Below are 13,552 nucleotides of genomic sequence, written 5' to 3' on the forward strand. Positions count from 1 at the left end.
GAGATGACAGCGTCACATCACGAACGCTGTTGAAATCCATTATCACAGCAGCAGTCCGAGTCACTATGACTCTCAGAATTTCATGACTCAACTATAAATGCAAAAGCCCACTCACACAAAAACCACTTACATAATACACAGTACATAGAAAGATGATAGTCGTAAACAGTGTTGGGCAAGTTACTTTCAAAATGCAATATATAACATACTACTAGTTACCTTCATTTTAAAGACATATATCACTTATAGTAACATACAACTTATCACACTACTTTTAAGCTACTTTCAACAAAATGCCCAAATAACCCCTATAGAACAATTAAATAGCCGAGCCTTTAACATTTAATAGACAATAAGCTGTGAAGCTAAAACCACCCACACATCAAGAGTTAGACAGATTATACTAAATAATTAAAGTTTCTCAAGCTGTTTCCCTGCATAAATTAAATCACATGTGCAGGTCAGTCTACCTCGCTCTACCACATGGGGTCACTATATCTACATATACAATACACAGTTATATACAGTACATCCCCCAATTGGCGAGATTTAATATCTGTTCAGTCTTCTCCTTTTAATAAAGTGTATGTTGCTGTACAGTTAAGTGACTCCGCTGCCTCAATGTTTATTGGCAAAGGACACTTGGGATGATAATATTCTCAGGAAGTAAGTTGCAATTTATCTGAAAAGACGTGCATCACGTCTCTGTGTGGTTTAGATCTGGCTGAGTCATGACTTCCTGTTGTTTTTTCAAACGACAGGAAGTCCATCTCACCTCGCTCCATATCTATACCTCCTTTACCGCTTCCCCTTCAACTCACTCGTGCCCCTGCTCCCCAGGTGAACAATGGGACAAATGTTGATTTTGTCCCCCATCACTTCCATTGAGAATGTATCTTGAACTGATCTCTTAATGGCCAGTGTGAGCAAGAGGAATAAGGACAGTTCACAAATGAAAATTCAGTCACCCCCATGCCGATTTCATAGTCCACAAAACATCTCTGGAGCTTCACAGCAAAACATGTAGCATTCTCCTGAACAGCTGAAGTAGATGGTAAAAAAAGTAAAATAACTCCATACAGCTTGTCCAGCATAATCAGAGTCTATAGAAGGCTTGAGATCCCAAATTGATTTGAAAATACATTTTTAAACACTCTACAGGCGTTCAAACTTGTGAACCCACTTTGGATGGGGTAACATTTTGAGCCTGGCAGCTACAGTGAAGATTTTGCCTTAAAGAGGGTGTAAATAACATCTTTTAAAAGCAATTTGGGATCTCTGGGCTTCCGGACATTTGGATACGCTGCATGAGCTGTATGGAGCTGATTTATGTGTTACATTTTAAAACAAGTCTCCATCTACTTCAGTTGTTTAGGAGAATGCCGCAACGCTGTTTTGCTGTGAAGTTCCAGAAATGTTTTGTGGACTATGAAACTTCACCTGACTTTCCATCAGATAATGACAAGATTAAAATTTTTGGTGAACTGTTCCTTTGAGACAGACGCGGCTTTCCCAATCCATTTACAAAGTATGATCTGGTAGCAGAAAAATAACCCATCAGAGAGAAATTACACATAAACACGACCTGTCATCTAAACCAACACTTTGCCTCTAACTGCCTTTTACATCATCTTGTGTTGAGTCGTTTTCGCTAGTTTTACTGTCGTCTAATACAAATAAAGTTGTCCTTGTCCTTGTTGCTACTTGCAACTAAAGTAAATCAATTGTATTGAATGCTGTCAGTCGCTGGCTCTCCTCTGATGGCAGCAGTGCTTCATATCCTCCTCAACACGCAAACTCCGGGGCCATCTCTATGGTAACGGGGTGAATTATGAAATTGTCTTTGATTTTACCATGTGCATATAAGCACCGTCGTTCCTCCTTCAGTGTGTCCAGATGAACAGCGCAGCGTGTATCTGCTCTAACCTAATCATAAATCAGACACTGACCTTGGCGATGTGAATGAATGCCGACATTTGTTTCCCTCTGCATCTCCGATTATAGACCACCCATCATTTACTGTGACCCGTCCAGCCTCAATAATAAACTAAATGACTGAACTGTTGAGATCACCCCTTTGCTTTTTATTGCAGTCGGCCATATTTCCTGCTCAAAACGCATCACTCACATTCAGCCAATTAACTTTATCTCTCTTCCTGTTTTTTTTTAATCTCTGACTTAATGAGGTTTAATGGATGTGGGAGTGAGCTGCGTGAGGTGGAGGTGTGCTGATGGATGGCAGGTGATGACAGTTCCTCAGTAGCTCTGTGCCTCAGCTGACAGTGTCACTTAATGGAGCAGCTCCTCTGTTGTTATTGCTTTGTGAAAAATATTGATTTCATAGGGAGAACGGCAGAAATAGGCTTATTCTAGGACACATGCATGCATGTTATATAGCCAGAAATCATGGTGCGGTGCATATTTTACATTCTTCTTCATGTTTAGCAAACATTCATGTAATGGAACAGCATTTAAAGACATAAAGATTGTGAAATAAAACACATGTAGCCAGGTAAAATCTTATTTGAACAGTCCAACATTTGCGACATTCAGTCGGTATTTAAACAGCGTTCATGGTACAGCCTCTTTTTTCCTTTAACTGCCAGCTTTAAATTGGGGACGGATGGGTCACGCTGATTAATGGTGGATGTCAGGGCCCACAGGGCGCAGTCTTCTGCGCTCTTTCTGAGAACAATTTCATACAGAGTCACTGGGTAATATAACCACTGCAGGTCTGAAGGGAGAGAGCTTGAAGAGGGTGCTTGACCTATATAAGTGCTGAGGTCATCTGTGTTAATAAGAGGGAATCAAAAAGCATAATAAATCACGCCAGACTCATGTTGATCAGAAAAAAGGCAGTCAAAGGAAGGTGCCGCTCCATGACTTGATAATAAATTGTATTCACAAGGAGTTTTATTATGCAGGGTTTATGTGAAGTACTAAAATTACATCATGCTGATTTTATTCAAGGTAAACCTTTATGGTTTGTATGTCTGATTGTATGTAAGCTTATGAGAAAATGACTCTACTTCTCACTTGATTTATTACTTCAGTGAACAGTTTCCTAATGAGTTTATGATCTCATTCGATAGTCTCAAGTCTTCTTAAATACAGCATGATGTTCATTTTGTATATTATGGTCCCATTTAGAGTAGAATAGATGATAAAGCAGGGTAGGGCGTGGCTAGCTTGTCACTGACAAGTCACTGCAATGGTAACCATCAATCAGGATAGAGGCGTAGCAATGTGTATGTTCCCCTGCTGGACTCTCATCCAAATAACACAAAGTGAACAGAGTTCGAATTTTCTACTTTCCTTCAGTCTCACCGCTCCCTCTCATCAGCATTATTTCCAGCTGCAGTATACTGTACACTACCTGCTCAACACTTAATAGCAGACACACAAAGTTAGCAACTAGCTGTTGAACGTAGTGGAGCATGACCAAAACAGTGCTGAAACACGATTGCCTGAGAGGCATCAAGATCAGCAGTCGTCATTCCCTGAAGCACCTCTCTCAGGACAGGTAGAGCTAGAGAGGGCAGGAGGGGAAAGGGGACAAATGCACAAGGGACACATACAGGAAAAACACAAGCTCTTAACTTCATGAAGAAATTTTCGATACCTCTACTATATTCAAAATACATTTACTAGTGGCACAGTGGCAGAAGTCATTACTCACTGTTGAGGAGATGCTGTAGGCTGTACCTACACATACACACACAGGTACCTGAGGACTAAGATATTCAAGACTAAGGCTCATTTGGTTTGGTAAGGTTGCTGCTGAGATGAGGCCTCCGGATCCCAGATGGGAACCAATCCAAATGGGATTCAATGCTCCAGTATATATTTTTGCATTTAAAGACTGTGCTACCACATCAAGATGACATGAAAACACACACACACACCAACTGCTGCATTTAACAGCCAGTGTAGGCTGGGCATTTGAAAGCCACAGCGGGACTGTTTCCAGACTCACTTGCATACAATATGTAGGCCACCGTTTTTGTAGCCCCCCCTCCTTGTACATGCATAATGTTCACCAGCAAACTGAATATAATGAGTAAGAGGCTGCTCAGCTGCCTCGCTCACCAGCAGTCGTATATGGGATCATTCACAAGCTCTCAGTCATGATACAGAGGAGGTGTGCCCCCTGTTCTCACTGCTAAATATAAAAAGAAGCTCTGGAGGATTGACTGGGAATAACACCTTATCTGAATGAGAAAACACTGCAGGATCATTCTGTTTTGTACAGCAGCAACTCATTAACACACCATTGTTCATCAGCTTTAATTGTAGCACAGCAGTGCCGGTGATTTTTGCCAACATCCATTCTCAGTTTATTACCCGACCAACAATGGAGAAGAAGGATTCCCTGCTGAGCTGAATAACTTGTCAGGGGAGGATTTTTAGGATAATCTATCACCATGTCCAAAAACTGCTGTAATACACTGACTACAGATTATGTTTTAGAATTAACTTAAACTAAATTTCTTTAGTAGGAAATGTTGTTCTTTCGACCCACTTGAGTATTTTGGCTGTTTGAATTGTGGATGCCTTGTCCAGAAATTAAATAGTTTCATGGGAAATAGCACCATCTAGGGGTAGTAAAGTGATACTGCAGCATATTAAAATACATAGTTTTGGCTCTCTGAACCCAAAACCCATAATTTGTGCCTCCATTCCCTCTTTAGAAATGTTCATATTAGCCGATGCATGCAGCTGAATAAGCTCAATACCAAATGTGTCCAAATGCTTCCTTAACGTTCTCCTCCAGTGATCAACATCAATTTGGACAAACCGCAGGAGCCCCAGACCACCGAAGGCGGCTGTTCCTGTTAATACTCAGCACCGTCCCTGGAAAAAAACAAAAAAACATCATTTACACCACATGCTTGTTATGTTGCTTCCTATTGGTTAACCTGCGGTCGACTTTGCACGTTGAGAAATCTGGCCTCCTTACCTGACTGCTACTGGTCATCGGTTGGAACTAGCAATATGTGAATTTGGTTCTAAAGTAGTTTAGCCTACTTTGTTAACGAAACTGCCAAAAAGTCTTACAACTTGCAAAAAAAAGAAAAGAAAAAAGAAAAAGATCCCCAAGTCGCGTATGTGGATGATTTTTTTAAGTAGATAAGGACGTTTCCCCAGTTTCTTTTTTGTATATTTTTGTATATTCAGGGAAATCTCTCTGGAAAGGTTGTTTTTTTAAAAGATGCAAACAACTGAGCTCTGTGTTCAGGAGCTCGATAGGAACAGATGGTTTTTAGATGGATTTTTATGGATCCCACTCCTGTTACGGGCAAAAATGGAGTTCCTCCCCATAAACTCTCACCTAACCTGTTACATACGCAGCGTAAACCATTTTTAATCTTGAGCCTGAAGGCCAGTCACAGCGCTCCCGCCCATAACTCCTCTGGGATCCATAATTTTTCGGTTCTCGACGTCACAGGACAAAAAACTGAACAGTAACATGTTGAGTATCTAATGCATGCCTAGTTTTTCAGCATAGGTACTGTCTCTACCAGTGTACACAAGTTTGAACATGTAAATGGTAACATTACACCAGTGACTTAATGCACTCTGATAGTCCAAGTCTTTTTGTTTCTGAAAACTGTTGAACTGGATTTGTATACTTGACTTCAGAATATCTTTTTGTCGTGCGTGTGCGTGTAAGTGTGTGCTTTCTGTATAGGCAACATTAGAATGCAGTCGTATAGAGGGCCAATGCCAGCTCGTGTCATCCTCGCCACATTACGGCACCGTTTAGGTCACCATTTGTTTGCAGTATGTCATAGACCCCCACCACCCACGACGATATGACATCTGCTGTTGCATTGTGTGATATCTTGTAGTTGTGATTATGATAGTCTGCACATACGCTGTAAGTGAGCAGTGGAGAATCGAAGCCCTTGCCTTGTGTCACAGGGGAACATGAACACGTGGTTCCCCGTGTGGTGATCTGTAGACTTTAACGCAGGTTCTGTGATCCGAACAGACCTTTAACATTGTAAATCAGTGCATTGTTTCATTCCTGACAAAAGACTAATTTGCACATGTAGACCTTTCAGGTTAATATGAAGTTGTGAGAAGCTTCATTGTAAATGTACAGTCACTTAATTCAAGACCTGTCTGATTGTCATAGAAACTGTCACGCAACGTGTCCCCACTGAGATGAGGTTTGCTTTGCTGCTTGTGTTTAAACTGACTACTGACGTTATGCAATGTTGTTTAATTTTATTTTCTTTTGTTATTTTGAGCCAGGTATCATAATGTACTGGTGGTGAGGTCAGCCAGTGTTGAGAACACTACCTTAATTTGTCTTTGAAGTGAAATCTTACTGCACTTTTAAGAACATGTTTTAGAAGTAGAGTGACGATATAAGTCTTAGAAACATGGAAAAAAAAAAAAAATCTTTATCTCCAGAACGTTTGGAGTACTGTGTCTTAGAGTAGACTTAATGAATTGTTCACACGTGTCCAAAAAGGGGAGCACTCTTGTGAGAAACTAGTGAACCTTTCTAACCCACATAATGAGCCAAATATTAATAATACTAAGAGACAGAGTTGGATTAAAATATCACAGGAGATTTTGACTGGAACACACTGTTTTGTGGGTTTGGGAATGACAAGGACAGGTTGCATTTTAAGCTAAAATCCCTTCAAAATGGAAGAAAAGATAGTAATATATCACCCCTCTGTGTTGCTGCCTATTTATTATTTCGAAACAGGAATGTACTGCTCTCATTACTGACCACACAGCCTTGTAAAGAGAGCACTTTTTGAGAAATAAACTCAATGGGTATTTATTTGAAATTAATAATCAGTTAGTGTAGACGTTCCTTTGTATTTATTCCCCTTACGTGTTAAAGTAGAGTCTTGCCTCTGTTTACCATTTTGACATTCCCTGTAAATGGACCAAGTAATGCAACAAACGTCTTTGCATGTCGGGGGGGGGGGGGGGGGGGGGGGGGGGTCTGCATTGGAGGATGGAGGCCATGGCCATTCCCTGGGGTGGGGGGGTTGGGGGTGTGGGTGTATGTTCTGTCACAGCTCTGTGCAGCAAAACCTGATCCAGTCCAGAGCTGGCTCTCCATCTCACACTGTACAGAGATCTAGCATGTCTCTCCAAATGATTAATAAAGATGTCTTATTACCAAAGTCAGACAGAATCCTTGATTTTTTCTTGAACACTGAAGTATCTGTCTTTCATAATACCTGCACACCTGTCATGTTGTTTAGTCATCTTTACTTTCCTGTTGTTTTGAATGACTTCCAGAAGACACAGACTCAAGATTACTACTGCTCTACACAGGATAAGTAAAGTGACACTGCTATGACTAAACAAAACTGTCATTACGTGAATCTTTGAGTAATAGCTACATTCTGTGATCGTGGAGGTCAGTGATTCAACCTCTGCAGTTGCTTGTACTGTAAATATACACAATTTACTTTCATTAGTACATTTATTGTAACTATACCTGTAACGCATCCTGCCACCATGGATATATGTCCGTCATTAAGCTGAAATGGTCAGCTGAAAGTTATCTATAAAAGGTTTATATTGTTAAGAATAAATCTACATTTGAGATAATTAGCCAAAAGTAATTGACGTTACCTCAAATTAAAGAATAAATGGGTCAAAAATGTTGATTAAAGGGATTTAGGAGTTGTTTAAATAGTTACCTAAAAGTAAGAAACACTTGAAATAATTAGCTAAGTGTAATGGATGGTTGAAACTTACTCCGTGTTGTCGCAGTAGGAATGCAAACTTGACCAACCCAACTTTAAAGGTGCAGTAAGTAAGAATTTTTAATTTAAAGCGTTTATTATTATTAACAGAATGTGAAGACAAAACAGTTCTGATGTGTCAAAGACATCTACTGTATGTACTACGTTGCAGAGATACTGTATCTGCTCAAGGTAGCGTGTTAACCGGCTTACCCCATGCCTGAAAACCTCTTTCTCCCAGCAGTCCAAAGCTCCTGTGCTAGAAGGTGCTCAGAAGTTGGGAACCAGTGTGGTACTTAATAGTAATGAAGCAATAATTAGGTCAATGTAAGGTATTGGTACATGTTGTTGCATGCCTGGTTTCTGTGTTGACACAACAAATATCTCCAGTTTCTATCGATGACTAGAGGTCGTACCTGTCATCAGGATTACCTGCTGAGCTGGCCACGGCTGGATTAATCCTGAAGGAGCCCCTCAGGCAAAACTGAACTGTTGGTGCCAATTAGGTCATTATAATACTAACTGAAATAGGTGGGAAGGCAGGAACTGCCAAACCAAGACTGTGAAACTTTATAAAACTTAATGAAAGAACGAATTGACTCATTTGTTGTCTTACAAATTAAAAGTTACATTCTCGAGCATTAAAACAGACTGCTTCTTAATTCAATACATTCAGAGGTTTTGTTGCTTGAGTATTATTTGGTCAGTAGCTTACTGTGGCTAATGCTGTTGACTTTATAACTATTCTCCACTTGTGTGACTCTTCTCTACTTGTGTTATTGTTACAGTATTGTTTTAGCGTTTCATCCTGCAATTGTCACTTGTGACCACAGTGACCACTCTTAGCAAAATATACTGTAGGTAGTCTCACTTTTAGGCTCCTGCCAACAAATTGTGCACTGATGTTAAATATTATCAGACACTGTGCAATGAATCAAATAACAACAAATGAACTGTCACAGGTGAACCTGAGTGTCTGGGAGCCTTAGGCAGATTTACCTGGTCTTTAATCCCTTTTTTTTATTGGCACTATAATGAAGTTCTGTCCTGTTCTGTCCCTGATTTCCTATATTGCAAAAATACATCAGTATTGGAAATATTTGGGTTTAATCCGGGCACTGAACACACGTACTCTTAAAGGAATGTACTGCTGCTCAGTGTAATGGGCAGCAATGTGGACATATTGTCTTGCGCCATGTTTTTATTGTTGCTAGGACTTCCCACAGGAATTCCTCCCATAAAGTATGTTAATATGTTGTCATCTGATCGCTGCCTCATTAGTCACACTGACCGGACTAATCTGCAGCGGTGGAATGTAACTAAGTACTCAAGTATTTAAGTACAATTATGAAGTACTTGTACTCCTTTTATGTCCACTATACTACTTCTCCACTACATTCCAGAGAAAATACTGCACTTTTTACTGCACTACATTTATCTTACAGTTACTAGTTACTTTGCATATTAATATTTTATATACATGTCACAGTTACAGGAGCCATTTTTCTACATATTATTAGACTACTTTTACTTTTAATACATTTCTCTGATTATTCTCTCAGACTTTTATTTGGGAAAGCCTTTGAATGCAGGACTCTTATTTGTAATTGAGTGTTTACATATTGTAGTATTGATATGTTTACATCACAGTAGTGTTACCCGCTCCACTGCCAGCCCGCACTGGGAGTTGCTTCCTGATCTGTTCCAATCTAATCCCAGTGATCAGCACTACGAGGACGGCACTGGGAGCCGGTAAATACATTGCGAAACTGAAACTGGTCCTGTGCCATTTTCACAACGCTGCTCTGTTTGTTTGTTCTCCGCAGGGTTTGTGCCTCCCTGCTGTAGTCCAGACTGCAGCTGTGAGAGCCAACGCTGCTGATGCCAGTTCATTTAGATTTTGGATGCAGCTCCCTGTTTGTAATCATGGAGGAGATGATGTCAGTCACTGTGATCAAACTAAACCGTGGGAGCGCATAAAAGGCAAACTGACACACCATCCGTCAAAATACAACTGACTGTACAGTTGAGTCAGCCTGTTACAACTAGTTGGCTACCAAACCAGTGTGACGACTAACAGACTTCTTGCTTCATCCAGTCAAACAACAATGACCTTAATATGACTGAGACGCCAAACACTACCTCGAGCCGAGATTTAATTCCCTTTTTCGTCTGAGAATTGTACATGCTGTATATTTATGAACTGATATGTGCACATAAGGTGACACAAAAGGATAAAATAATGATCCAGAATATCATGGAAAACTCGCCAGATGCTCGCTGAATGGAGTTTATAATCTGCTTTCATGCTTGAACGAGTCTTTTGTGACATGTTTTTGTTGTGCGTCGAGCCCAACAAAAAGTAATATTCGCATTATGCCGTTCAGAAAAAATCTCCTCCTGGCTTCACTTACTTTTCAGTCACTTGAATACTTAATGTGTCATAAATGATGTAAACGGCGAGGAAGAAGATTATCGTGTCTTTGCTTTGAGCTCATGATTCTTTCAGATGACAGTCATCTCCCACAGCCGCCCGCACAGAATGACCGGCATTAATTAGTGAATAAAAAACACGGATACAGAAAAAATTCCTTCAAAAATAGGTTTTTATTAAATACTTTTAGCTATCATAAATAATAAAAAAAGATAGATTGAATGTTCAGCAGTGAATGTCCTCAGGAGACCATCTGTCACGAGGGGGTCTTTGGGTGTGAGTCCCACTGGGACAGCTGAACCAAATCCCACAGCACCAGCTGGAAGAATTAAGCCGAGAATAAATAATGGGGAGAATAGGGCACCTTTGGCTGAGGACAAAACAATTGTCTTGACAGGAGCACAAATGGATTCTCCTGCCTAACGGCCTCAACTTTCTCTTCCCTGACAGGGTTGAGACGAGTCTTCTAGTGGCGTCTACCATCCGCAAGTAATATCCTGTCACATCGTCCTTCATCTGTCTCTTTTTTTCAGATATTCTCATCAGTAGACAGCCTGCGCCAGGATTTCATTTCCCTTTAAAAAAAAAAGACAAACAGAAAAACATTAGTCCACACTTTCATTTAATTTCTCCTTCTTATTTCAGGCTTTTAGGTCAGAACTTACACGTTGCTGCCAGGCACAATCCTCTCCTGGTGCTGCTTTATCAAACTGAACCTTTTGAAGAACGCGGGCAGTTTCAGCTTCGTTCTGGCGGACCTGGAGGAAACACTGGAAAGTAAAAGCCCTTCAGTTAGACAAGATGTGGCACTGCAGAGCTCAGGCGCTAATGACCAGCTCTGTGGACAAACGTGCCGATTAACATTCATGTGTGAATGGGAAGGCATGGCTGGAATTTTTTGGAGCCAGGTTACAATTCTTCAAATTCAACACTGGTTTTAAGAGATACTAATTTCAGTGTCTTTGCCTCTTTTTTTTAAAACATCCTCATAGTAAAAATCCTGAGTAAACCTTTCAATTTGAAGCCAGTTAAAACAAAATTTAAAATGATAGACAACAAGAGGTCAAAGGTCACAAAGGTTTCTATTTGTAGATGCCAGCTGAGTATGTAAACAGTCCTGAAAATGTCCAAAAACAAAAAGAAAACTGAACCTACAATTGCAGCAAGCCACGAAAGGTTTTTCTTTAAACCCACCATTCTGCTTGTTGTTTAGTCTCCGTCCTCTCCTCCGCAGCTTCTCCTTTCAGTCCACCGTCCTCCTCCTCCTCCTCGGCCTCCTCCTCCTCCGGTATCTGCTCCCACAGCCGGCTGTTGACCCACAGGGCTTCCTGCAGGCTGAGGCCGTTTCCTATGCAGGTCACCCGGCGACACAGAGGGCAGCTCACGGTGAGCAGCCCGCTCCTGGCCTGCGACATGGTCTCCAGGCACAGCTCGCAGAAGGTGTGCCTGCAGTGGAGCAACCGGGGGATCCTGTCCATCCGAGTGTAGGGAAAGAGGCAGACGCTGCACTCGCCGTCCTCGCACAGAACCATGGTCGAGCTGAACAGAATGCAACGAGTCGACTGTAAGGATCAAAATTATGTCTTGTAGTCTGTAAGTCCGATGAAAACCGATCCAGTGTCTAGCAGCTGATGACGGCTTGTTGAAGGAAAGATGGTTGCTGCAGGTCCCAAGTATGCTTCTTTCTGTTAAAAAAATAGTTTAGATGATTAAATGATTATCAGATGTGCAGCAGGATAACAATTATAAACATTTTCACAGCAGTAATATATGAAAAACAGGAGATTAAAGGGACATTATGTAGTTTTGTAGAAGAAATTCAAACTCAGAATTTACAATAATATTTACAATATTAATGAGGTAATAATACAAACTCAGACAGACAGATCTATTTTTTCCATAACTGAATAAACCAGCTGTTCTCAGAGGAAACTAAGGTCCCCAGAACACTGTTTGAAGCTGGGAAGGTGGCAGGGTCCGCCAAATATAAATATACAACAGTATGAAACTGTGTTGTCCTTTAAGGTCAGTTTGTTTATTCAGTTTATTCAGTCACAGAAACAAAGAGGGTTTGTTTATTTAATTTGTTTAGGCATTAAAACAAATATATCAGTCTTTTTCTTTCAAGACAATAAAGAAAGCTTAAGAACATTGGAGTAGAATAACACTACCCACCCAGTACCCACAACTAAACACATTTGAAGGACAAAATAAATGAAGATAATGATAATTATATATGATTACTCACAGTATAGTTGAAGCCTCTGTAATGACGTTATTCCCAGAACAGGCGCGGTCCTCCTTCAGACCTCTATAATAGTGCTGTCCCTTTTGGACTGTACGGCACAGCCACACCGCAGTGAATGGACAGGCTGAGCTCGTCTGCCGCCTGTTAAGAGTGTCTGGTGTGTTTGTGGGGGCGGGACAGCCCAACAGCTGGGGAGGCACAGCAGCGGAGACGCTCTTTGTTCGGTGTTTGACGGAGGGCAGGTGGAGGGACGGGGGGTTGAGAGAAGGTACAATAAAGCAGTGATGACCAGCCTTGCTCGCTGGTCCAGTATTCAAAACCTGCCTGAACCACATCGTTATTATTTGGATGTATTTATTTGGATGTATTAAAATTAACCGGCGAGTGGAAAGATGGATGCGTCTGTTTAAAAACAAAAGAGGAGGGCTCGTCCGGGATTTGAACCCGGGACCTCTCGCACCCAAAGCGAGAATCATACCCCTAGACCAACGAGCCACACTACAGTCAGCTGATCTGTCAGTATAAATAGCGAACTAGAGCTCACTTTAGGAGCATTATTTCTATTTTTATGCTCGTGTTTATGATCTACGACTGCCAGATGCGTGTTTCCTAAGATCTGCTCCACTAAAACACCAATAACACTCCAGCTTTCTGTTGGGATAGCACACCTACGGTATTCAAAGGCTGTAGCTAACTGCTAAGTGTAAGCTAACCCAGTTAGCGTGACGTTAAAACCCTGATACCATCAGCCTGATAGCATCCGCTTATAAAAGAAGAAAATTCAGTCTGTAATTCGGTCACACAGCAAAATACAACACACCATGACACGATTTAAGCTACCGCCAATTAGAGGTAACGCTGTTTGACGTGTCATGTTAGCAGGCGGGTATCGCTTACTTACAGCAGCAGCAAAAATATGGGCTCGTCCGGGATTTGAACCCGGGACCTCTCGCACCCGAAGCGAGAATCATACCCCTAGACCAACGAGCCACGTGTTCAACCACATCGACACAACTTTATTTAATAAATTCCTGACAGATACCTCAAGTAGCGATGAACGTAAAATGATATCATTCTGTCCGCGTTTTCTGTTTTTCTTACCGTTTCCCCAGTCATTGCGACCCCTGCGCCAATTTGGCGCCT

General features: G+C 41.1%; 2 protein-coding genes and 2 non-coding genes across 5 annotated transcripts in view; 1 reads left to right on the top strand and 3 right to left on the bottom strand.

Annotated features, from left to right (window-relative positions):
• Nucleotides 1-6,394, top strand: part of rab6ba (RAB6B, member RAS oncogene family a) — a 52,113-nt gene extending 45,719 nt beyond the window's left edge. Inside the window, exon 8 of one of the 2 annotated variants that reach the window (XM_073476625.1) lies at nt 4,775-6,394. In XM_073476625.1, coding sequence (XP_073332726.1) covers nt 4,775-4,839 — 65 coding nt within the window. In that variant the 3' untranslated portion in view covers nt 4,840-6,394. The remainder of the gene's footprint in view (nt 1-4,774) is intronic. The other variant, XM_073476626.1, reaches the window with a different exon arrangement.
• A 4,001-nt stretch (nt 6,395-10,395) lies between these two features.
• LOC141005421 (uncharacterized) lies at nt 10,396-12,632 on the bottom strand. The gene is made up of 4 exons (XM_073477273.1): nt 12,410-12,632; nt 11,356-11,846; nt 10,827-10,931; nt 10,396-10,736 (listed from the first exon to the last, which is right to left on the bottom strand). Exons 2-4 carry the CDS (start codon nt 11,691-11,693, stop codon nt 10,691-10,693), a joined length of 489 nt encoding a protein of 162 aa, XP_073333374.1. The 5' UTR covers nt 11,694-11,846; nt 12,410-12,632; the 3' UTR covers nt 10,396-10,690.
• A 200-nt stretch (nt 12,633-12,832) lies between these two features.
• trnap-ugg (transfer RNA proline (anticodon UGG)) lies at nt 12,833-12,904 on the bottom strand. The gene has a single exon. It is a non-coding gene; the product is annotated as a tRNA-Pro (tRNA).
• Nucleotides 12,905-13,327: 423 nt separating this feature from the next.
• Nucleotides 13,328-13,399, bottom strand: trnap-cgg (transfer RNA proline (anticodon CGG)). The gene has a single exon. It is a non-coding gene; the product is annotated as a tRNA-Pro (tRNA).
• Between the last annotated feature and the right edge of the window lie 153 nt (nt 13,400-13,552).

This window comes from Pagrus major, chromosome 11 (assembly GCF_040436345.1).
Source record: "Pagrus major chromosome 11, Pma_NU_1.0".
NCBI classification, from domain to species: domain Eukaryota; kingdom Metazoa; phylum Chordata; class Actinopteri; order Spariformes; family Sparidae; genus Pagrus; species Pagrus major.

Excerpts from the sequence above, each read along its gene's own strand:
- LOC141005421 (XM_073477273.1), bottom strand. The coding sequence starts at position 11,693 with ATGGTTCTGTGCGAGGACGGCGAGTGCAGCGTCTGCCTCTTTCCCTAC. Across the intron at positions 10,932-11,355 it reads ACTAAACAACAAGCAGAATG|TGTTTCCTCCAGGTCCGCCA; the intron begins GTGGGTTTAAAG and ends TTTACTTTCCAG. Across the intron at positions 10,737-10,826 it reads ATTGTGCCTGGCAGCAACGT|GGAAATGAAATCCTGGCGCA; the intron begins GTAAGTTCTGAC and ends TTTTTTTTAAAG.